Source organism: Ochotona princeps, chromosome 29 (assembly GCF_030435755.1).
Source record: "Ochotona princeps isolate mOchPri1 chromosome 29, mOchPri1.hap1, whole genome shotgun sequence".
Lineage (NCBI taxonomy): Eukaryota > Metazoa > Chordata > Mammalia > Lagomorpha > Ochotonidae > Ochotona > Ochotona princeps.
Window position 1 is genome coordinate 8,533,511 of NC_080860.1, and position 24,995 is coordinate 8,558,505.

General features: G+C 44.6%; 1 protein-coding gene across 1 annotated transcript in view; it reads left to right on the forward strand.

The window, feature by feature from the left end:
• Positions 1 to 24,995, forward strand: part of FBXW8 (F-box and WD repeat domain containing 8) — a 114,361-nt gene that overhangs the window by 47,083 nt on the left and 42,283 nt on the right. The window contains exon 5 of the mRNA XM_004597796.3: positions 4,114 to 4,271. Coding sequence (XP_004597853.2) covers positions 4,114 to 4,271 — 158 coding nt within the window. The remainder of the gene's footprint in view (positions 1 to 4,113; positions 4,272 to 24,995) is intronic.

The following is a 24,995-nucleotide window of genomic DNA, read 5'->3' on the forward strand; positions in this document are numbered from 1 at the left end:
CAGTACTGCCTGCTTCAACCGATGTCTTACCCTCATGGAAACATCTGTTTCATAGCTAAGTTCATTAGCACTGAATCTGACTGATGCTGTAGTGCTTTCACCCGGGGGTGGATGTCAGCGTTCACTGCTGAGCCATCACAATACCTGCTGAAATTGGGTACGTATTTTCTGCCATCAATAAAGAAGATTTGGAGTCTCATATTTTCTCTTTGAATCATTTTGCAGCACAGAATTTCTGTGATTATCATGCTCATGGGTCCTGAAGAGTAGAGTCAATTTCTCTAGGCATCTATGAAAAATTGATTCAGCTTATCTTGTGTTTTAAAATTTTTATTTTTTGAAGCTTTATGTATTTTATTGCAAAGGCATATTTACAAAAAGAAGGAAGGACAGAAAGATTTTCCATTTGCTGGTTCACTCCCTAAATGGCTGCAATGGCTGGAACGGAGCCATTCTGAACCCTGGAGCCTCTTCTGAGTCTCCCATATGGATACAAGGTCCCAAGAACTTGGGCCGTTTTCCATGACTTTTCCAGGTCATAAACCAGGAACTGGATTGGAAGTGGAACAGCTGGGACACGAACTGGTGCCCATATGAGATTGCAGCATTTGTAGGCTGAGAAATAGCTAGTTGAGCCATTGCACTGACCCTGTTTTCAAACTATTTATCTGAGTCAGAGGGAAGGAGATCCAGCCCACCCACTGGTTCACTACCCCAGTGTCCACAATACTAGGGCTGGTCCTGGGCCAAATTGAGGTCCAAGCTATAATCAATAGCTAGGAATACAATCCAGGTGTCTACGTGAGTGGGAAGAACTCAGTCACTTGAACTATCACTATTGCTTCCCATGGTCATCTTTAGAAGGAAACTGAAGTCAGAAGCTGGAGGTGGGTTTTGAGGCTAGGCACTCTGCGTATGGGACATGGGCATCCTAACTACCAGGCTGAACACATGCCCCTTGGCCCAGCTTCTGTAGAATAAATATGCCTTTTTGAGATGTAAAGAGGGAAGGTAGAAGGAGGGGGAGAGAGAAATACTCCACTTGCTATTTCACTCCCCAAAGGAATGCAGTTACTGGGTCTGGGCTAGGCTGAGGCTGGGGCCTAGAATACCATGTGGGTCTTCCATATAGGTGGCAGGAGCCCAAAGGCTCTGGCCACCATCTGCTGCTTGTCAGCAGCAGGAAGCTAGATCAAAGTGGAGAAGCTGGGGCTCAAACCAGGCACTGCAGTATGAATGTGGATGTCCCAAGGGGCAGCTTAACTGCTGTGCCACAATGCCTGCCCCAGAGCTGCATTTCAGTTCATTTGGAAATAGATTGCTGGAAGTCTATTGCATATCACTGTCTGTGTTCTTGATGTTTCACTCATTAGTACTGAAAGGTGGGCAGTTTAAATCATAAGAGGTGCGTTCCTACAATTCAAGTTGTTAACTGAGGAACACCCTGCTCACTGACTGGTCATTTATTTTTAGCTGTGAGTAAGGGATTTTGAAAGCCTTGTTGAAGATTTTGCAGTTAAGTTCAGGAGGTAGGATGTACACATCAGGAATGTAGCCATGAATACTCTTTCTTCATGTCAAGGGCAAGTAGTTCATTCAGACAAAGGTGGCTTTGCAGAGGAGAGGAGACCTGGGCCAAACCTAGGTGATTAGTGGGATTGGGCTGGTGGCTGGGACACTGGTGCTCACTTTGGGTGCACATGGAGAGCACTGAAGCCTGCTCCCACCCACTTGTGGTCAAACTGCATTGGACTCGTGCTTGCGTAGCTGGGATTTTGAAGCATTCCAGGTGACTGATATGCAGCCAGGGTTGAACCCCACCACCAGGAGAGGAACAAGATGCTCCAGAAAGATGCTTGATGGAGCTGAGGGTGGAGGCAGCAGTGTCTGGAGCTGGCTCAAGTGAAGATGGTAGCATGAGGATACACGGGAGGGCAGGGCAGGGCAAGCTGGCTTCCAGAAGGGAAGTAATTGGCCCCGTGATAAAGACTTCAGTCCGTTGGGTGCTAGCAGGGACCAGTTCAGTCTGACCATTCTGGTCACTGGATACACAGCTGGGAGCCAGATGGGCATCTGGCTGAAGCTTCCTGACAAGTAGGGAGAGCAGCATTGGACAGCTGCACAGTCAGTTGCCAAGAGGGAGATGTTTAGGTTCCTAGCAGGCTGGGTGATAGTAGGGGCACATGGTCTGTCAGCGTGGAGGGGTGAGACCAATGGAGTGTTTCCAGAGAGTGGTTAATGTGGTCAGGTGTTTTTGAGGTATGTCTGTGGGCAGGGTTGAATGGAAGGGAACTCTCAGAAGCAGACAGAAGAAAGTGGGATTGAAAGAGGCTGAGGGTTTGCACCAGATTGGCTTGTTTGTTCAGGGATTAGACCAAAGTAGCTGTAGAGTGTGGGGGATGGGCTGGGAGACTTTGGAGGAACCCTTCTGGCTTTACACAGTGGCCGAGGAACAATCAACCAGGCCTGCTATTGCAGCTTTTTGATGCTGGACTCTTGTATGAGAGGGACAACTTCATTTGAAAGTAAAGGGTCTTGAATATTAACAGCATGGTTCTCCAGGAGAATCTGCAGAATTCAGGTTGTGCTCCACTTCTTCACCTTGCTCCTCTGTTTCTGAATGACACTGTCGTCTTTCTGTCTTGGAATTGGCTAGTTCCTTCACAGAGAGCTTTCAAATCTAATAGCAGATACTCTGGAAAATCAAGTGTCCCTAATGCTGAGCCAGCGCCCTTACTCCTGAGAGTGACTGCGTGGGGTAGGGGTGCACTGCCTTCAGAATGATGATCAGACTGCTGCCCGTAGCCTGGGAGCCAGTGGCCGTGCTTTGGCCGAGGCGATAATCAGTGTCTGCCCTGCCTGCATGTCACTGGGCGTCAGTGCCCTCCTGTCTGCAGGGCGACAGACTGACCCAGCTGCAGCGATCAGCTTTGGAAAGCACATGTCCTGTTGTGGCTCTGTATACCACCTGCACATTGTTTGGCTTCTGCACTGCAGGTGCGGAGCCAGGTGCTCCAACCTGGGGAATTGGGGTGACCACAGAGTGACTTGTGGGTTACTAAGTAACGTGTGTTTATTGTACATAAGAGTACATGGGAGAAAATGCAATTACCTTTAGCAAATGAAGCATTTCTTGACTTCTTTATTAAGAAACCTCACCTGAGAGTCATCTGTAGAAGCTCTGTAGATGTGTCATGTCATAGATGAGATAGGTCTCAGGGGTTATGTTGTCTGACTCTGCAAAGAAGCTAGGGAGGAGCTATGGTCGGGGCTGCAGTCAGACTACATCTGCCACTCCTTGTGCTGTGTGGCTACAGCCTGTGCTCTTAGGGACATTTCTTTCCTGACTTCCCCTTAGGTGTTTGTGAGAACAAGTCCTCTGCAGTAGCATAAAGAGCTTACACACCTCACAGTGGGCAGCACCCCAGCTACTCATCGGGTCCTCTCTTCACCTGGGGGGCCTCCATTCAGAGCAGTTCTGAGCCTGCCTGGGCTTCAAGGGCATCGTTTGTTAGAATGGCTGCTGTGGCAGCAGCTAGTGGATGCTTCTGTTTTCTGTTAAGGCAGAACTGGGGAGTGTCCTGCTTTTGGCAAGAGCTTTTTGTGAGAAGTGAGCATTTTCTGCTGAAGGCAAAACTTAATTTCAGCATTTCAGTTAGTCTTTAGGAACTTTAGTCAGATCAGATACATGGATGTGACGTTAGAAAGGTTGTGCTGGTAAGACTGTTGCTGCTTAGTGCACCAGCATCTGTCCTTTGCTCTGTGTGAATATAAATACTGTGCCTCGTGGAGATTTCTGCCTGTGAATCCTGTGATGGGAGAACTTAAGGCAGCAGATCGGTTATAAAAGTGTAAAAGGAAAAAGAGATCTTGCTGCCGGATTTGTTGTTACAGTTTCTCATTCAACACTGTCACCATTGTGCTGTGAGAATGGGAAGCATGTTCTCAGCTTTCTGTCATCTTGGTGACATTCTTCCCGTCAGGGTTGCTCGTCTACTCAGTGCCACAGGAGTCCTCCCAGGCCCACCAAATCTTGTTCCTCTGTTGTGTTTTATGCTCTCCCCATTTTCTTTTCAATCCCCTTTTGGAACCAAGTGTGTCCTTCTCTTCCAGATACACATCAGGGGATGTTAGGGTGTGGGACACCCGCACCTGGGACTACGTGGCCCCCTTCCTGGAATCAGAGTATGAGGAGGACGAGCCTGGAATGCAGCCATATGTCTCCTTTGTGAGGATAAACAGCTCGCTGGCGGTAGCGGCTTATGAGGATGGTGAGTAACTGCAACCTCCTGCCTATTAAGGAAAAAAAAAAGCTTTACAAAAATTAAGCAGCTGTGGCCAGCTCCCCCTGTAATCCTTCCACACAATCACATGGGCACACACAAGTACTCTCTCTCTGTAACACACACACAAACGCGTGTGTGCGCGCACACACACACACACACTCCCACGCATGTGCCTTTATGTGAAGAAGTTGGCCAGTCACCTTCAGTACATTATTAGGCACTGGAACATGGCACCCATTAAAACTGGGGTTTAATTCCTGCTGGAACTGTCATTGTGGGTGTTGGCGCCAGACAGAAGGCTGGCCAAGTCATCTTAAGCAAATAACTTGTTTGGTGTAAAATATTAAATATACTTGGCTTTTCCTTGAGGCTCTGCTCAGTCCAAGAGGGAATGGTGAGAGGAGGAGAGAGAGAATCTGTGGACAGACAGACACAGAGAAGTAAAAGCCAGTGCCCCCCTTCCCCTGGCACAAGTGTTCCATCCAGGAGCATTGTTGGCAGTGTGTTATGTCCCTGGCCCCGTAGAATTGTGTGTGTGTGGAAGTGCACAGTTTGAAAAGAATGGTCTCAAATCGGCTTGATGTAGGTACTGCCGCACCTGACGGTTCACAGCCAATAGAGGTACTGACGTCAGTGGCCACACTGTCCATCCCCCGCCTCTCACACTCCCAGCCTCCTTTAGGATGTCAGGCTTGAGTCTCCAGGCCTTTCATCTCCCCACACTCCTGAGAAAGCTTGGCTACAGTGCATTTCAGAAGGTTCATGGTCATGCAGATCCCTTTGCAAATCTTCATTCAGTGGAACACTGTCAGATTGCTGTACAGAACCAAACTGTAGTGAAATAGCAGGTGAGGAATTTTGAGCCCATATTCCATTTAAAGTAAAATTTAGAACTGAGATTTGGAAAATATTTTTGATAGGTTGAACCTGTGAATTCTGCTGTTGGTGTTATGTCAGAAGATGCCTCTTATGGATTCTTATGGTTGGGCTGTTTCTGTGCTGTAATTATTAGAAATATTTCACATGTTCTATAGATATTCTGGATAGCTATTGTAGGATTAGTTTGAATCTCTTTACTGCTTTCCAGGTTATTGTGATTTTATTTCAGAATGCCCATACTAAGGTCACAGTTAACATCATACAATTTTAAAAGTATCTAATGGCCTCCCTGCCATGTGTACACATGAATATTCATACATGTATTGCAACAGTGGAAAAATTGAGGCGCTATAAGCCAGCTAAATAATCTGCTTCAGATTGAAGTCACCAGTGGACGAGAAGTGTGAGATCGCGTGTCCTGGGCCTTGCTGTTGTTGTGATGAGCTTTGCATAATTCCAGCTCAGGAAGTGCTTGCAGAAATGTGAGCCAAGGGCCTAGTAGTGGTGGCATAGTGGGTAGAGTCAGGGCCTTTAATCCTGGCACCTCAGATGAGCATGGATTTGTGTATTGGCCATGCCACTTACTGTCCAGCTTCCTGCTAATCGATTGGGAAAAACAGTGGAAGATGGCCCAAGTGTTTTGGCCCTTGCCACACATTTGAGAAGCTCATATGAAGCTCTTGGTTTCAGGCTGGCCCAGCCCTGCTTATTGCAGCCATCTGGGAGGTGAACGACCCTTTGGAAGATCTCTCTCTCTCCGTCCCTCTCTCTCTAACTCTTTAAAGTGAATGAGTCTTACAAATTGTATTCACTTTTTTGTGTGCATCCCATGTCTCATCCCATGAGTTTGAAGATTCAGCCTGAAGGGGATGTGTTTGTTACCCTCCTCCCTATTTGCGTTTCAGTACTAGAGCCATGTAGATACAATGCAGAGTCCTTATTCATTAGTGAATATTTGGCAAATGATTGTGAAAATGTGTTAAATACTTGACCTAAAATTATATTCAAAACTCGAACAGGTCAAAACCATATGTAGGGCCCAACATGATAGCCTAGTGGCTAAAGTCCTCGCCTTGAGCGTGCTGGGATCCCATATGGATGCCGCCTCTAATCCTGGCGGCCCTGCTTCCCATCCAGCTCCCTGCTTCCCATCCAGCTCCCTGCTTGTGGCCTAGGGGAGCAGTTAAATATAGCCCAAAGCCTTGATACCCTGCACCCGCGTGAGAGACCCGGAAGGAGCTTCTGGCTCTTGGCTTCAGATTGGCTCAGCTCCGGCCGTTGTGGCCACTTGGAGAATGAACTATTGGATGGAAAATCTTCCTCTCTGTCTCTTCTCCTCTCTGTATATCTGACTTTCCAATAAAAATAAAGAAATTTTTTTAAGCCCATATGTAAAACCAAATGTTTCAGGGCCTGTTTTGCACTTAAGCTTTTGCTTAGAACTGCACCTGTATGGAGTGCTGACTCCAGTGCTGTGCTTCTGACCCAGCTCCCTGCTAATGTGCCTGGGAGGCAGCTGGTGATGTCTCAGGCACACGAATTCATGCCATGCACGGGAGACCTCGATGGCGTTCCTGGCTCCTGGTTGTAGCTTGACTCAGCCCTGGCTGTTGTGGCCATTTGAGGAGTGAATCACCAAATGGGGGATCTTTGCCTCTGCGCCTCTCATCTCTGTCACTCTGCTTTGCATTACTGTGCCTCTACCTCTAGGCCTTCTCACTGGGGCCTGTGTTACATGGTCGTCTTCCCAGTGTGTTTCCAGTTGTTTCTGTTTCGTTCTCTACAAGTTGCTTGTCCTCATCTATTCCAGTTTTCTGGTGGAAGAGGAAGGAAATAGCCTTGTGAGATGTATTTCAAATGTCTTCACTTTGTTATTCCCAGTGAGTTGAATGAACTTTGTTTATGGTTTATTTTTCTAGGATGTAGGGGAATGTGGATATGTAAGGGAGATTTTAATGTTTTAATCCACAAGTAAGTGTGTTTATTTTGTAATGCATATTTGGTGAAATAATGCATTTTTAGAGTTCATAAATTAGAATAGTATGAACAATCATACTGAAGTTGTATTTCCACTCATTTTTGTTCGATCTGTTTAAAGATTATTTGAAAGTCGAATTAGAGGAGAGATAGATCTTCCCTCTGCTGATTGACTCCCCAAGTGGCCGCTGACAGACAGGGCTTAGTAGCCGAAGCCAGAAGCCAAGCGCTTCACTGGGGTCTTCCACATGGGAGGCAGAGGCCCATGCCCTTGGACCATCTTTCCCTGCTTTTCCCAGTCCATTGGCAGGGAGTTGGTTTGGAAGTGGAACATCTGGAACATGAACTGGCACTTACATGGATGCTGGTGTCACAGATGGTGACTTCACCTACAGCACTACCTGTCCACTCTGTTTTTTTTTTTTTTTTTAAGATTTATTTATTTTTATTGCAAAGACAGATATACAGAGAGGAGGAGAGACAGAGAGGAAGATCTTCCGTCCGATGGATCACTCCCCAAGCAGCCACAACGGCTGGAGCTGAGCCAATCCGAAGCCAGGAGCCAGGAGCTCCTCCTGGTCTCCCATGCGGGTACAGGATCCCAAGGCTTTGGGCCGTCCTTGACTGCTTTCCCAGGCCACATGCAGGGAGTTGGATGAAAAGCGGGTTGCTCAGATTAGAACTGACGCTTATATTGGATCCCAGTGGGTTCAAAGCAAAGACTTTAGCCGCTAGGCTTGGGTGCCGGGCCCCTGTCCACTCAATTCTATATGTTTGCCTTGTTTTGTGTCCTTCCAATATTTGTTATTAGCAGTTCAAGCAAATAGAAATTTCAGTTTTATTCCTCTCCTTCCCCCTTTTCCGTTTGAATTTTTTTTCTTTTAATACTACTTCCTATGAATTAAGATTTATATTTTTTGGGCCTGGCGTGATGGTGTAGCGGTTAAGGTTCTCGCCTTGAGCGTGCTGGGATCCCATATGGGTGCTGGTTCTAATCCCGGTGGCTCCACTTCCCATCCAGCCCCCTGCCTGTGGCCTGGGAAAGCAGTCGAGGATGGCCCAGAGCATTGGGACCCTGTACCCGCATGGGAGACCCAGAAGGAGGTTCCTGGCTCCTGGCTTTGGATTGGTGCAGCACCGGCCGATGTGGTCACTTGGGGAGTGAATCATTGGACAGAAGATCTTCCTCTCTGTCTCTCCTCCTCTCTGTACATCTGCCTTTCTAATAAAAAATAAAATAAATCTTAAAAAAGATTTATATTTTTGAAAGGTTTTTATTGGAAGTGCAGATTACAGAGACAGGAGAGTGAGAGAAAGTTCTTCTGTCTGCTGGTTCACTCCTTAAATGACCACAGCAGCTGTTTCCCAGCTGATCCAAAACCAGAAGCCAGGAGCTTCCTCCAGGTCTCCCACGCAGGTGCAGGGTCCTAAGGCTTTGGGCCGTCCTTGACTACTTTCCCAAGCCACAAGCAGGGAGCTGGACGGGAAGCAGGGCTGCCGGTCCACGAACTGGCATCCATATGGGATCCCAGCACATACAAGGTGAGGATTTAGTGCTTGAGCCATTGCACGAGACCCTCCCTTTCTCTGTTAAAGGTTACAACTTTTTATATCATGGCCCTTGTCTCTTAGTAACACATCTTAAAAGAGTGTCTGTGTCAACATGAAGAGCCTGTTTTCAGCTCTGTAACTGCACAGCATTCCACTTGGTGTGAGCTCTATGTCTTGGACATCTTCAGTGATGTAGTGAACGTGCTGCTTTGAGGACAAGATGAAGATTGCCAGGTGACAGGGTAAGTGGAGTTAGTGTTGGACACTCTTACACCCAAGGTATCAGGCCCTGTCCATTTCCTCATGGTTTCACCAGCAAAGTATGTTTCGAACTCCTCAGTGTTTTTCAGTTTGATAGAAAGTAGTATGTGCATATCCTGAAAGAGTGTACACTTTTGTTAGTGTGAAAGAGGTTGGTTTTTTTCATGTGTATGCCTACTGCTTCCACATCTTTCTTTTTCTTCTGTCATTGTTCCAGTTATTTCGTTAGTGACTGACCAAAATATATAGAATTCATCCTGAGTTGGTATGAGAGCTGTATCCAACCGTATCTGTTTTTTTTCTCTGTGTCTTAACAGAAAGCCCATCTATTTGTCACTGACATGTGGTGCTGTCTTTATATGTTTTTTTTTTCTGTATTTGCTTCTGTTCTTGGATTTTATGCTCTGTTGCAGAAGATCGTTCAGCAGCGTGATTTCATAGTGTTAAGCTTATCAGTGTCATTCTTTTGGATCTTTTGTCATGCTCTGACATTGGGTCAAGGTTGTAGCAGCCTTCATATGGAAACTTTTGATTGATGTCTAGTTCATTTTGGTATCAAGGGTGATTTCTTTTTTAAAAACCTGCTGTGTGCTTGATCCTCTGCAAACTGAGCTGGCTTGCCGAGCATGGTGTGAGTGGTTACTCTTTCCCTAAATTAGCCAGTGTTTTTAATCTCCCTTCACTTGAACTCAGTCACTGTAATGCTCGCATCACTGTATTGCTCATGAATATTTACTTTTGGGCAGAGTCAAATTCAAGTAACTAAATGCACGTTTTTATTTGGCTTCTCTCCAGGATTTGCTAACTGGCATTTCTTAGACAAAAACAAAATTTATCACGTGGAGTCTGCTGTGCAAAATTTATGATTGTGTCCCATAGAAAAGAAAAGATGATGAATGAAATGAGTTAGTGAACTTCAGCTCTCTGATTGTACCAGAAAGAAGCTCTGTAGCCACAGATCTGCACACATACACACCCCACCTCCTGCCATAGTTCATGGCATCTTCTCCTGGGCAGCTTCTATCCGGAGGGCAAGATGGAGGCTGTTGGGGTAGAACGTGGTTGTCTCCACGTCCTTTGTCGCCTCTGTGCCCTGTAGGGGTGCTGAACATGCACCTGGGGTGGTAGGATTTGGCAAGGTGAGCCACAGTTGTGATTTTTTGAATTCCAACCCACTGGCCTCATATTTCTTCTGCCTTGTTTCCGATTGTCAGCACTGGCCATCCTCCAGTTTGATTTTACCACTAATTGTGTTGCACGTTACCGTACTGAAATGAATCAAATCAAAATGCTTTTCCTGGAGCATTAGATAAAGCAGGCGAAGGTTCTGAGTAATGAGCAGATGCTGCTAATGCAGGGACAGCGGAGACCTTGCCAGGACTCCATCTGCTCCATGCTTGCCTGCCTTTGGCCTTGAGCCAGGGCATTAGGGAATGGCAGTGTGCTCAGAACGCGCTTGCTGTTCACGGAGTGGGCCTTGAAATCCCACTGGTGAGAAAGGAGATGACACACTTCTGAGGTGCAGAGAAGTTCTTGTTTGTCCAGAGTGGGTACTGTGCACATCAGCATGTGGACGCCTAGGTGGGACAGCCAGCAGCAGTCTTTCTGTGGTGCCATCAAGCAAGACGGAGTGACTTAGCCACTGCTGCAGCCCTCGCAGTGCAGTTGTCTGAACAGCACACTTGCTCCATTGTCCGGGACCAAGCCTGCCCAAGGCCAGTGTGCTCTGACATCTTAACAATGGCTAGAGGTGCGACTCTGCAGGCGTTAGTGATGAACAGTAGGATCATGTTTTAATGAGCAAGGTGGGGAGACTAGCAATATACACTTATGTAGGACTTTAGTTCTTTGATAATTGTGCTTATACTTCTTGTTGATCTTTTGATGATGAGCCTGGCATAAAATGGCGTGATGTCTGAGTGAGTGTACTACATGATCTCCTCCCTCTGTCCATCGTTCGCTCTAAGGAGTGTAGTATGAACATGCTAGTGTATTGCTGGGAATATGGCTTGGACAAAGGTCAGAGGATGGTGGGGGTTTTGCGTTTTTCTGAGTCCTTTCTTTTCAGGTCACTTTTTCTCTTAGATGCCTGAATGATCTGTTCTTACCTAAAAGCTTTACCTACGCTAAGACCCAGGAGGTTTCTTATTCAGATGCTCAGAAAACCAGAACCTCCCCAAATCAGATTTAATCTTTTTAAAAGATAAGATTCATTTGTACATTTAAACAGCCTTCTTGCTAGTGGGAATGCTTTTATTTCAAACATATTAAGAGAAGAATTAAAACCATTGAGTACAGAGGTCTGTACTGGGATGTGTTTGGTGTTGGGGCACCCAGGCATTGGTCCTTCAAGCTGATCCCCGCCCACGCACCCCACAGCATGCGCTGCGTTCTGGAGGCAGGCCTGAGGGTCTGCTTGTGCGCTTCAGCAGGTGATGAAGTGCTGCTGCTTTTGAGAATCCTCCTGTGGTGGGAGGCGCTGGCATCATACCTGCTGTGCTTCGGACATGTGCATTGCAACCGAGTAAACCAGAGGCTGCAGAAACAACACTGGCCTTGGGTGGCAGTTGTGAGAACTCTAGGCCATTGTTTAAAATCTATGTGTTTATGGTTAGCTCAAAAGATTCTAGATCTTTTGGCTTTGTAACTATAGTTTGCTATGGGGTATCAGTGTCTGAATTTGCATTTTGCCTTTCACTAAGAGATTGCCCACATGCCTGTTTCACCTTGTAATATATTCATTTTCATTCCCAGAGATCCACAGATGAATTCTTAGAGCTATGCAAGCTCCAAAATTTAAGGAACACCGTGTATTCAGTATGAACTAGCAGATGATCAGTATCTAGGATAAATATTAATTTTGAATTGATAAGAAAAATAATTTGAAATAATTTTTCTCTCATAGAAAAGGTGGCACATATAAGATAGAGTGCTAACCCTTTGGTTTACTGAGGATGTTTTTACTGAAAACTAGGTTTTTAATAATACACAGTGTGATACATAAATTATAGGTAGCTGCCTGTCTTATAGTTGAGGTTAAAGCTGAAAATACACTCCTTGGTATGTTACTTATGCCACTCGCAGGTGAACTCAATATAGATCACAGGCTTAAGTGTAAAACTTGTAGAAGGAAATGAAGCAGAAAATATTTTAGGCTTGAATTGTTCACTTCTTTGTTTTGGGAGACAGAGACACATACAGAGCTATAAATAAGAAGTCTTGGGCTTGGCAGCGTGGCCTAGTGGCTAAGGTCCTTGCCTTGATCCCATATGGCTGCTGGTTCTAATCCCTGCAGCTCCACTTCCTCTCTGTCTCTCCTCCTCTCAGTATATCTGACTTTGTAATAAAAATGAAATAAATCTTTAAAAAAAAAAAGAAGTCTTCCTCTGCTGGTTCGATCCCCCAAAGCTAAGCTGGGAGGAGGCCAAGAGCCAGGAACTCAGTCTGCACTCCTGTGTGAGGACGGGAACTAAACTGCTGGAACCACCACCTGCTGCCTCCTAGAGTACTTATTTGCAAAAAGCTAGAGTCAAAAGTGAAACCCAGGGGCTGGCACAATGGTTCAAGAGGCTAATCTTCTACCTTACAGTGCTGAAATCCCATAAGGGCGCCAATTCTAGTCCTGGCTGCTCTACTTCCTATGCAACTCCCTGCTTATGCCTGAGAAAGCAGCAAAGGATGGCTGAAGTCCTTGGGCCCCTGCACTCCCAAGGGAGACCTGGTAGCTTCGGATTGATTCAGCTGTGGCCATTGTGGCCAGAACTCAGTCTCTCTCTTTTCTGCCCTCTGTAAATCTGCCTTTCAAAAATAACAACAAGTAAATCCTTAAAAAAAAAAAAAAGAGGAACCAATCTTCAAAATTGAGACATCGGGTTATGGGAGTCTTAACTGCTGTGCTGAAAAACAACAACATAAAGTTAAGTTAGACTTCATCAGAATTGCTTAACTTTGATCATTAAAGATGTAAACCATGAGGTGGCAAAAATATTTGCAAAACACAGGAAGGATCTCAAAATGTACATAGAAGGTGCAAGGATTTGGTGCAGCAGTTTGGGTTCAAGTCCTTGTTGCTCTTCCAGTTCTAGCTTCCTTCTAATGCACCCTCTGAGGGTAGCAGGTAATGGCTCAGTTGAATCCTGGTCACCCACGTGGGAGACCTGGATTAAATCCCCGGCTGTGGCCTGGCCTCATCTAGGTTATTGCAGGTATTGGAGGGTGGGTGGTAAGCCAGCAAATGAAGAATCTTTCCCTTTCCTTTTGTCTCTTGCTTTCACATAAAAACAGTGGGGGGAAAAACAGTTTGTGAAAAGTGGATACTAAGAAGAAATTATGTATAGATTTCAAAAGTTTTTACATCAAAATTGATAACTTTGAATTCCATTTCCATGAGCTTCTTGAAGTACTCTCATATCTGATACATGACTTGGCAACCAGGATTTATATAGGATGTTTACAGTGTAAGACACCCAACCAGGATTTATATAGGATGTTTACAGTGTAAGACACCCAACCAGGATTTATATAGGATGTTTACAGTGTAAGACACCCAACCAGGATTTATATAGGATGTTTACAGTGTAAGACACCCAACCAGGATTTATATAGGATGTTTACAGTGTAAGACACCCAACCAGGATTTATATAGGATGTTTACAGTGTAAGACACCCAACCAGGATTTATATAGGATGTTTACAGTGTAAGACACCCAACCAGGATTTATATAGGATGTTTACAGTGTAAGACAACCAACCAGTTGGAAATGGCAAAGGTTTGACCAGCCTCTTCACCAAAGAGATATGAAATGTTGGTTAGTAGTGGCTCTTCACCAAAAATACATGAATGCTTATTAACCTGTCATAAAATAATATTTTAAAATACATGAATGCCTCGTAGGTACATGCAAAGTTGTTTAACATCGTTAGTTATTAGGGAAATGGAAGTGAAACCGTTGTGAGACATCATTACATATCTGCTCCCATGGTTTAAGTCCAAAAGATAGCTAATAGCAAGTATCGGTGAGACTGGAGCATCTGACCATCAGGGACTAGCACAGGCACTTTGAATGACAGTTCAGCTGTTTCTTAAAAATTTAATCATAAACTTACATAGGCACTACTCTTACATATTTATCTAAGAGAATGAAAACTCTGTATTCACACAAAAGCTTCAGTGTTTGTAGAGTGCTGTTCCTGATAGCTCCAAGCTAGAAACAACCCAAATCTGTATCGTCTGATGGAAGGATAAGTATATCTATATCTATATATATAAACACCTATTTGTACCATCTGATTGTACATATTTATATTTTATATAGGCATATATCCACATATTTATACCTCCCAGTGACACATATGACTTGCATGCATCTGATGATGTATAGGTGTTACAAATATGTATCATTGGTATTTAGATCATCTGATGGAAGGATAAATGTAAATATATTCACACAATGGCTGCACATCCATAAAAATGAATCAGCTACCAATCCTTGGGACAGCAGGAGGACTGTGAGCAGCATTATACTCAGTCACAGAAACTAGCTGCTAAAGAAGACACACTCTGTAAGATCCCATTCATGTGAAATCCTGGAAGAAGCAAAGCTGTACTGACAGCAGATACGTGGGAACCAGGGGCTGGGGCCAGGAAAACGGAGCCAGGGATGTGAGGAGGTTTTACTGGGCGGTAGGATCATGGTGGCTACAGGTATATGCATTTGTTCATTCTCATCCAGTTGTTTACTTAAAATTGTTGGATTATTTCCCCTTTGGAGCAAATGGATTATACATCACTAAACTTTCTAAAAGACAAGATGCACCATTTGGATACTTCCTGCAGTGTAATCTACACTTCTGCAAAGTTAGTTGCTTGCTTAATGGGAGAAGGGTCAGGTCTGTGGAATGGGTGAGAACAGAAGGGAGGGGTGCATTCCTGCCCAGCCCTGTCTGCGCGTGGATGATCCGGAGTGGAGATTCTGGTGGCTCCATGGCCGATGAAACTCATTTAGTGATTAGAGGTTATTTCTCAGTTTCTATTTCTCTAAAAGCCCTTCTGCAATTACTTCAGACTTTTCTCCAGAGGATTGTGTATGTGGGGTCAGGGTGGCAACTAACTTGGCCAGAAGTAGTGACCAAATGTGTTCTGAGTTGCTTCTTTGCTTTTGACTCTTCCTAAACAGGACTAAAAAGCCAGACTGCAGTGTTGTAAAAAGGAGTTCCAGAATGAGCAACTCTTCCTGGCCTTCTGTTCCAAGACCATGGAAGGCTTTTCCACACATTCCAATGGGTCATAAGAATTTATTGGGCTATCCTGATGCATTAAGCATAGCTAGTGCCCAATTTTTGGTTTCTACAAACTACAGCTATAATGGGTAAATACAGGATGAATCTGGAACATCTTTTGGGACCAGAAAGTAAGGATACAAAAAAAAAAAAGGCAAAAACAAATAAAACCCAATGAAGACAGGGCAGTAAAATTAAATTGGAGCTCCCTCTGGTCAAAGCAGGGGCAATTTAACCAACAAAATATGATGATAATGTATTATAACCCAAGAGTCCCATGCTAAACATTTAGGGACCTTGCAACAAAACCTGTACTTGCTGGGGAAATTTGCATTTGAATCTGAATGCCCAAGTGAGATGTTAGATGTCTGTGGTTTCAATTTTCTCGTTCTCATTTGGCATTAGGTAACTCAAAACGGACTGCAGATATGCCATAATCTAAGTCTTTGTCCTTTTCCCCTTGCCTTTTGTTTGAGTCCTTTATTACTGTTATTGAAAAGAAATTAATTGGTAGTGTGATTTCAAGATCTTTTGAGGATTTGGAATGGGATTTCTGAGTACTGCAAATGTCATTACTGGAATTTTCACTGTAAATCTGAGAAGACACTTTGTTGGCAGTGTGACTATTGAAAACATTTGTGAAACACAACCTCATATATTTTTATTCTCGTTAGTGATAGCCTTTCAAGTTGTTTCCAAAAAAACCTTTTTATGAAAAATTCAAAATACACACAGAACAGGAATGACTAGTGTGATGAATCCGCACATCCCTGGCACTCAGCTGTGGTAGTTACCAGTATTGTTTTAAATACGCCCCTCAGCATGTGGGCGGGGCTGTTTTTGATGATTTGTATATTTTCCTTCTAGTAAAGAAGCAGCGTTCTTTAACACAGGAGAAAGAACGTGAAGGCCAGGACTGACAGAATGCCAGAGGGCCTTGGCCTGGGCTAGGTCCTTGTTCTAGGCTGTCTTACACACACTTGATCCTAGAGAAATTTGTGGTGATGTTGTAGACTCCTTTGGTTAGTGGGTCACAGGTGGAATTTAACTTTTTAATTTAATTTTTTGGTGTGAATTAAATATTGATTATAAAATGCAGAATAGGGAGCTGGCATTGTGGTAGAGTGGATAAAGCGGTTGCCTGAGAAGCCAGTATCCCCTGTGGATGCTGGGTCAGGTCTTAGGTGCTTGCTGATGGCCTGGGAAGGCAGCAGGGCACTGCCTGAGTGCTTGGCCCTGCACCCCATGGAAGACCGGGAGAAGCTCCTGCCTGCAGCAGCTGTCTAGAGAGTGGCTGTTGTGGCCTTTGGGAAGATCCCTTTCTTCCTCCTCCCTTTCCCTGTCTTTCTCTCAGTCTTTCAAGCAAATATGTTAAAAATCTTCATAGAAATGCAGACTGGTATTAGAAAAAATATCCCACCACTGAGCAGATGCTTAAACTGTGCTTATATATAAATTAACATTTTTATGTAGTATTACACATAGAAAAATTCAAGTAGTACAAAAGAGTATGTAGCAAAAAGTACATTTTCTTTTTTTCTTTCCTGCTGCCAGTATCCTGTCTTCTCTTAGAGGCCTCTGAATAGGCATGGACGTAAGATTTGTCTTTTCAATTTTTCAAAACTTCTGCATCAGAGTAAATAGCTTTCATTTTACTTTACACAGGTTTTCTCATGTAGCCTAACACTATGACTGGTGTCAGATTGTTCTTCCAGATGCATTCTATTTGTGTCTCAGAGTTGCATTTCAACGAAGAACTGGCTGTAGTTGGTGGGTATGTGCCCAGCGGTCGTTCTTTTTTTTTTTTTTTTTTTTTTTAATAAAAAATTTATTTTGTTGGAAAGGGAGATTTACAGAGAGAAGGGGAGACAGAAAGATCTTCCATCTGCTAATTCACTCCCCAAGTGGCTGCAGTGGCTGGAACTGAGCCAGTCTGAAGCCAGGAGCCAGGAATTTATTCCAGGTCTCCCATGTGGGTACAATAGGTACAAAGGCTTTGGGCCATCCTCCACTGTTTTCCCAGGTCACAGGCAGGGAGCTTGAAGGGAAGCAGAGCAGCTGGGATATGAACCAGCGCCCAGATGGGATCTCGGCAGTTGCAAGGCGAGGACTTTAGCCACTAGGCTATGATGCCAGGCCCCCAGTACTGTCTGTCACACTGCCTGCCTGCCCAGTACTTTATTCTGTAGAAGGGCTCATCTCGATTATTTGACTTTATCAACGTGTTTTCCCTTTGATGATGTTAGCTGTATCTTCTGTTTGATCACATTGCTGTAGCCTCGAAGTACACAAACCGCCTGCTTTACAATTTACTGTCTCTTTATGTTTATTCTTTTTCTTTTTTTTTTTCAAAGATTTATTCATTTTATTACAGCCAGATACACAGAGAGGAGGAGAGACAGAGAGGGAGATCCTCCATCCGATGATTCACTCTCCAAGTGAGTTGCAACGGGCCGATGCGCGCCGATCCGAAGCCGGGAACCTGGAACCTCCTCCGGGTCTCCCACGTGGGTGCAGGGTCCCAATGCACTGGGCCGTCCTCAACTGCTTTCCCAGGCCACAAGCAGGGAGCTGGATGGGAAGTGGAGCTTCCGGGATTAGAACCGGCGTCCATATGGGATCCCGTCGCTTTCAAGGCGAGGACTTTAGCCGCTAAGCTACGCCGCCAGGCCCCATGTTTATTCTTTTTCAGATGTTTGTGCTTTCCTTCTCTGAGCTTGTGAAATACTGAGCGTATTCAACCTGTCTTCCTCTTCCCCTTGACTCAGTTTTTGCTTTCAGGATCTCTTCTGCAGTTGTGTCTGCTTGTGCCCTCAGTAGTCGTTTGATGCATAAGCCCTCTGAGATTCTTTGTGCTTGTCTGTCTGAAAAGCAGCTTCCAGAATGTGTCCTGCACACCACCTGGCATAGGCAGCAGAGTGAGCTGTTGAGCGGTAGAGCTGTGGTCAGCAGGAATGGTGAAGGTGTGTGCCTGTCCAGGGCAGAGGGTGAGCTGCATTCAGCATTTGCTTTCAAGACTTTAGCCCTCACTTGGACCACTGTTTGTTCAGAGGCTGGTCTCCCTCTAGTACCTCTTTCGTTGGTGCGAAACTTGTGTTGCCCTCTCCGGCCTCATACCCTTGTTCTGTCTCCAACCTGCAGTTCAGCATGGTGTTCTATGTACTTGATGAAGAAGTGCATGGTTTTTAAGTGCTGTGAGTGTATTTTCAGTTTTAGCTGTAATGCCTTTTCCTTGTTGCAGAATATTTTTGGGGGGGGAGGAAAGTCCTGCTTAATTTCTGATAGGCAAGTGTTAATTTACATAATAAATTGAGATTGCCATCTATCTTTATAAATAGTTTGATTTTGTGTTTTTGAACATGGTTAATAGATCATGTGTACTTAACTGTTAACTAAACTAGGATCAAACTTTGGATGTGTTTTGTGTGTGTGAACTCAAGGGGATCAGAATGCATGACTGAAATAAGTTTTAACCCCCCCAAAATCATGAAGTTCAGAGTAGCCAGCTTGTGACTTTATAAACTGTTATTGATGTATGTAAGTTTTATGATGCATAGGAAAAGATCAGAGGGGAGGAGCAATACTTTTTTTTCCCCCAAACCAGTTCAGCAGTTATTTACCTTTCAAGCAATTAACATAATTACCATTATGCTAAAAAGTAATTTTGGAAAGTTCTGCCCTGAGCCCTTATGACTCCGCCGGGACAGTTTTAGTTGGGACTTATCTTTTTGATGGAAGCCTAATTGCAATTTTGGCTTTGTGCACACAAACAGAAGCAGCTAATTGTTTAGGCAAATAGCAGATTAATTTAAATATGCATTCCTAATAAAACAAAAATGGTATCCATTATGGTCCTTGTTCCCATGACGAGGAGTATAAATATTCTGTGCAAGTACCATTAGACGGAGATCTCAAGGATTGTCAACATTATTTCACAGTGGTAGCACTTTCCAGATATCGAGTAATCTTTACAAAAGCTAACATAAATCAGTTTAAACTCATTTAGATCCCATTTCCACTATGTGCAGTTTCATTACCACACTCTGGCTGCCTCCTGTGGGAGGAGGGAGGGGCATACTACAGACTGGCATGGGTGCCCATCTACAGCTGCTGAGCAGGCTTTATGTCTCCTCAGAAGACTGGCCCTCGTCACTCATGTCATCCTTAATGATTCCTTGTAGTCTAGGGTGAATGCAACCCTCTTCACCCAGCTGGTCGACAAGGTGGAGGGCCAGAGCCTGGGGAGCAGGAGCAACTGCCAGGCCTGATCTCTCTACCTGATTGGACCAGTGCCCTTTGTTCATTGTATTCTTCCAGATTTTTTGACTCAGTTTCTTTGTGCTACATCCTTTTCGTATTTTTTTTTTAAAGCAAAAACAGTGTTGCTGAGATGCCAGCACTACCTCAGGATTAAATGTCTTTTATCCAGTTACTAGGGTTTTGTCAGGAAAAGACACCTGCTAAATTTCTCTCTTTCTAATGTGGGCAAGATGGAGCCATCAGCCCGGCTTTCATGGGTTGTTTGGAATGCAGGGAATGGGGACTAACACCTGTACTTCAAGGAACCTTACTTTGCATTTGCTGGGAATTTTTCCTGTTTTACCTAAAATGCATCTTCGGCAGTAGCTTTTGTGTGTGAGGTCCTTCCCCACCTCCCTAGAGGTGAGCATGTTTCTAGGATTTGAGTTAGTCTTAGGCCTGAGCTGCTCAAACAAGGCTTGAGAGCCCTGTCTCTGGGGGAGCTGATTCGTTGATGGGGATGAGCCAGTTGGCACTTAGGCCTTGCTGTAGGCCTGGAGTAGAAGAGCTTGTAGAGTGGGGTCAGCTGCTGTCTGTGTCCTCAGGGATGAGAGAATGCTGACTGTACATAGGAAAGCACAGGAGAGCTGCATGGAACCTACAGGCACTGGTCTCAACCAAGGTCTTCCTCATTTCTGGTTCAGATCCCGTATCATGACCAGCTATACTGCTGCCCCCTAGGCTTTGTTGAAATGGTCCTGTCCTTCCCAGCTTGTTTTATTTCTGTCTTCCAGCTGATTTGAGTGATTCTGTCGCCTTGAAGGTCAGCTCTTCATTGACTTTACCCCTATTCGGTCTTGGAATTCACTGCTGTAGGAAAGACAAAAGGAACGGGATCCTGCCCCTTCAAAAGTTCATACCACATGAGCAGACAAATCTGTCTTGTTGCAGTGTAGTAAAGCTTGGCCTTTTAAATAAATTTTCATTAAATTTTTAAAAGTCAGACCTGTGTTAGAAGTGACTTTCATTGGTCATGATGGTCATTGAGTGCTACTTCTGTAATAATCATGTAGGCAAATGGACTCAGTTGAAGTTGAAATGTCTGGGAAAGTTAACTGCTACAGTGCTTTTCAGGGACTTATTAAGATAATGATTCATTTACTTGAAAGCATTGCATAGAAGAAAAGGAGAGAAAGATTTTCCACTTGTTGCTTCACTTCCCAGATAGCCACAACAGCCAGGACCAGACAGGTAGGAAGTCGGGAGCCAGGGTCTTTTTCTGGGCAGCAGGGATCCAAGCACTTGGGCCATCCTCTGCTGCTCCCTCTGTGCATTTATAGGGAGATGGCTTGGAACTGGAACAGCCTGGACTCAAACTGGTATTCATGTGGGATGCTGGCATGGCAGCTTTAGCTGAGCTGCCATAACTCCAACCCCTTTTTGGGGTTCTTAAATCATGGCCATTGTGGCGTTCTTTGTATACTTCTGTGTTATGTTGTGTTTTATTTTGTATTTAAGTTGTAAAATGTTTCTCTTTGGTGTGTGGTTTCATGAAAGGATCAAATCCTTTCAATCCTTGGGTGGTCCCCAGTGGGATGCTTGGTGGACACCACCAGAATTTCAGCCCTGTGAAATCAGGGACTTTTTTTGTGTGGTTTTGCCTCATCCGTTGCAGTGTCCCAAGTGCCCAGACAGAACAGTGCCATGCACAGAGCTGAGGCTTTAGGAATACTTGCTGAATGCATTAGTGCATCACTGCTTCCTGCTTAGCTAAGCCCCAGTTAGCATGAATGATCAGCTACAATTAGAGACTTTTTTTTACTATTCCACTTTGCTATCTTTTATTCATTATTATATTGATGAATTTGGATAGTTTTCAGTTTTTCACTTTTACTAATTAAGTTGTAGTGAACACGTTTTGGCTGAAACTTTCTTTACTCATTTATGTTAATGTTTCTGTAGAATAGATTTCTAGATGAGGAAGTGTTATTGAACATTAGCTTTCCAAGTTCACCCATACTGATGACTTCTGAGAAGTCCCTCTGAAAAGTTTTACCAGTTTTAATTATTGCTAGTAGTAATCAAGTAGACAGACTATTTGTCAGCATAGTATGTTGTGAATCCTTGCTTTTCCCGCCTCGGAAGGCCTGGGGACTGTGGAGTGCAACACCAAGAAACCACTCATTAGAATCACCTGTTGCACCTGTTTGCATGACTTTCATATAGAGGATCACCTTGACATCCCATCTTTGGACAGGAGACAAGATGCGGAGGGTGCTGTCAGCCTCCCACCTCCAGGTCCTGTCTTCACACTCCCTTATGTCACAGAAAACTTGAACCAGATGGTGGTGGTTTTCCTCCTCAGGCCTCAGCAGCACAGGAATGAAGTAGGCCTTGCTGAGTACATTAGGCCAATTTTGGGTCTTGAGGTAGAAACCAGAGTGCGTGGGATAACCACTCCATTCTTGCCCTCCAGGATCTTGGCCCTGGAGAACTAAACCCTGCTGGGATTTGTATAGATCTAGTACCTACCTACTTCCAGCATGATACACTTTTTTTAAAAGATTTATTTTATTTTTATTGGAAAGGCAGATATACAGAGAGGAGGACAGACAGAGAGGAAGATCTTCTGTCCGATGGATCACTCCCCAAGCAGCCACAATGGCTGGAGCTGAGCCAATCTGAAGCCAGGAGCCAGGAGCTTCCTCTGGGTCTCCCATGCAGGTGCAGGGTCTCAAGGCTTTGGGCCATCCTCAACTGCTTTCCCAGGCCACATGCAGGGAGCTGGGTGGGAAGCAGGGCCACCGGGATTAGAACCAGCGTCCATATGGGATCCCAGTGCATGCTAGGCAAGGGCTTTAACCACTAGGCTATCATGTTGGGCCCTAGCAAGATACACTTTTGCACAATGTTTTTATTTAGATTCCTTCAGGGAGAAATTGTGATAAAAACTATTGATGTGGAATTGCTACAGATGTTTCCCAAGCTCAAACCTCGCTTTCTCAGGTTGAATGCAGTTCTTTGTACTGGAGCAACTTCTCCTGAAAACATCAGTTTCTGTGGTAACTTCATAGTCCTATATATTTGGGGAACCATAGCCTGCCGAGTTGAAAGAATAATGATTGATGAGATAGACCATCATGGTCCAGCTGGCCTGTGCTGTGTTCTCCCCATCTGGACTGACGCAGGAGGACTGGACACTGTTTGGCAGAACTGAGGGTCAGAGACCTTACCAAACCCTCAGAGTCCTCCATGCAGGCTCTTGAGCCTGCTTCTCACGGCCAGCTGATACTTCTTCCCTTCCAACACGAATGCCCCTTTGGCCACCCTTCCATGAGCTGCTTAAAGTACGATTGCTCTGGGGGACACCCATGCAACTCAGAAAAGCTGAGCACCATGCCTGAGGCTCTGCTCTGCCCGTCTTTGACCTCCAGAGCCATGGTGACAGGCCCCAGGAGGTGATGTCCACCTTCAGCAGGTCTGACTGCAGGTGGAAGTTCTGCACTGACCTTGTGCCCAAGAGTAATTCTCCAGACATGGCTCTGGTCACGATAACTGTCTGGAAAATTTAGGCATGGAGCTTCCTATTTGCTGCTCTTCCAATTCCAGCATAGAATGTTCTTTTTTAAAAAAAAATTATATATATATTATATTCACTCCAGAACCCTATAGTTTTGAGATCATAAAAGTAGCCATGATATAACTGTATTCACTATACATTGACCATTTGTAAAACTGAGTCTCAAACACTCCTGCCTGCCTGTGAGCTTTGGGGTCATATGCCCCATAAACAACCTGAGGTGAAATTACAAACCTTACAGACGTTGTGATGTTTTCTCATGTTGTTGGAAAATTGGTGGGGATTATATGGGTAAACAGAAATGGCTTTTTTTCTTACTTAAAACCCTAAAGGATAATTACCTACTATGCAAAAATAATAGCAGTGTACCTGAGGTTTATGATATGTGGAAATAGAATGAATGGTAGTAATAACACAAAGACTTTGGGAAAACAAATGGAAAGATATCCTTGTGAAGAAGTTATGCTATATAATATTGTTGAAAGATAGATTATTTAAGATAAAGATGTACAGTGAAGCGCTGAAGTCTGGCCAGTGACAGCAGAAGAATGAAAGTGGCATTGGAGCCAGCACGTTGGCACAGCTGGCTAAACCTCCAGGTGCCGGTTTACATCCTGGCTGCTCCACTTTGCATCCAGCTTCCTGTTTGTGGCCTGGGAGAGCAATAGAGAATAGCTCAATGCTTTGGGACCCTGTACTTGCATGGGAGACCCAGAAGAAACTCCTGGCTCAGCTCCAGTTGTTGTGGCCATTTGGGGAGTGAACCAGCAGATGAAAGTTTTTTCTGTCTCTCTTCTCTGTAAATCTACCTTTCCAATAAAAGTAAATAAGTTTTATAAAGAAAAAAGTGGAAGTGAAAAAGGCGGTAAAAGAGAGGGAAAGGGAGCAAAGAGCAGATGGCACAAAGGGAAAACAGAAATGGGGGATTAAATTCTCTTACGACTAAATATCATTAGTCAGAACACCCATATTAAAAACCAGACCGGGCCCGGCGGCGTGGTCTAGCGGCTAAACTCCTCGCCTTGAAAGCCCCGGGATCCCATATGGGCGCCGGTTCTAATCCCGGAAGCTCCACTTCCCATCCAGCTCCCTGCTTGTGGGCTGGGAAAGCAGTCGAGGACAGCCCAATGCTTTGGGACACTGCACCCGTGTGGGAGACCCGGAAGAGGTTCCAGGTTCCCGGCTTCGGATCGGCGCGCACCGGCCCGTTGCGGCTCACTTGGGGAGTGAATCATCGGACGGAAGATCTTCCTCTCTGTCTCTCCTCCTCTGTGTATATCTGGCTGTAATAAAATGAATAAATCTTTAAAAAAAAAAAAAACCAGACCAACACTACACTGTCTACAAGAAACCTACTTTAAGTTCACAAGAGCTGCAAAAAGTGTATGGAGATTCATATTATGAAAAACTATGCACAAATTTCATATTTTTGCTTCAAAGTAAATTGATCTTTTAATTCCATTTTTTAATTTTTGTTAAAGATTTATTTTATTTTTATTACAAAGTCAGATATACTGAGAGGAGGAGAGATAGAGAGGAGGTGGAGCTGCCAGGATTAGAAGCAGCGGCCATATGGGATCAAGGTGAGGACCTTAGCCACCAGGCCACGCTGCCGAGCCCCTAATCCCATTGTTTCTTCATGAGCCAAGACACAAGGCAAAATGAAGGGATGGAAAAGATCCAGATGCTAATCCAAGGAGAAAGCTAGATAGACTATGTTAATATCAGACCAAGTGGAATTCAGAGCACTGAGGAGTGCACTGCCTGTGATGGCGTCAGTTTGAATGGAGCCGTCCCAACAGTGCACCTGGAAGTGAGGTTGAAGGCTCCATGGCCATGCCACCCTGAGCATGCCCTCTCTCATCTGATCTCAGAAGCTAAGCCGGGTGTGGGTGGTACTTGGATGGGAGAAGTGAAGTTGAGGAACTTACAAAAATTAAAAC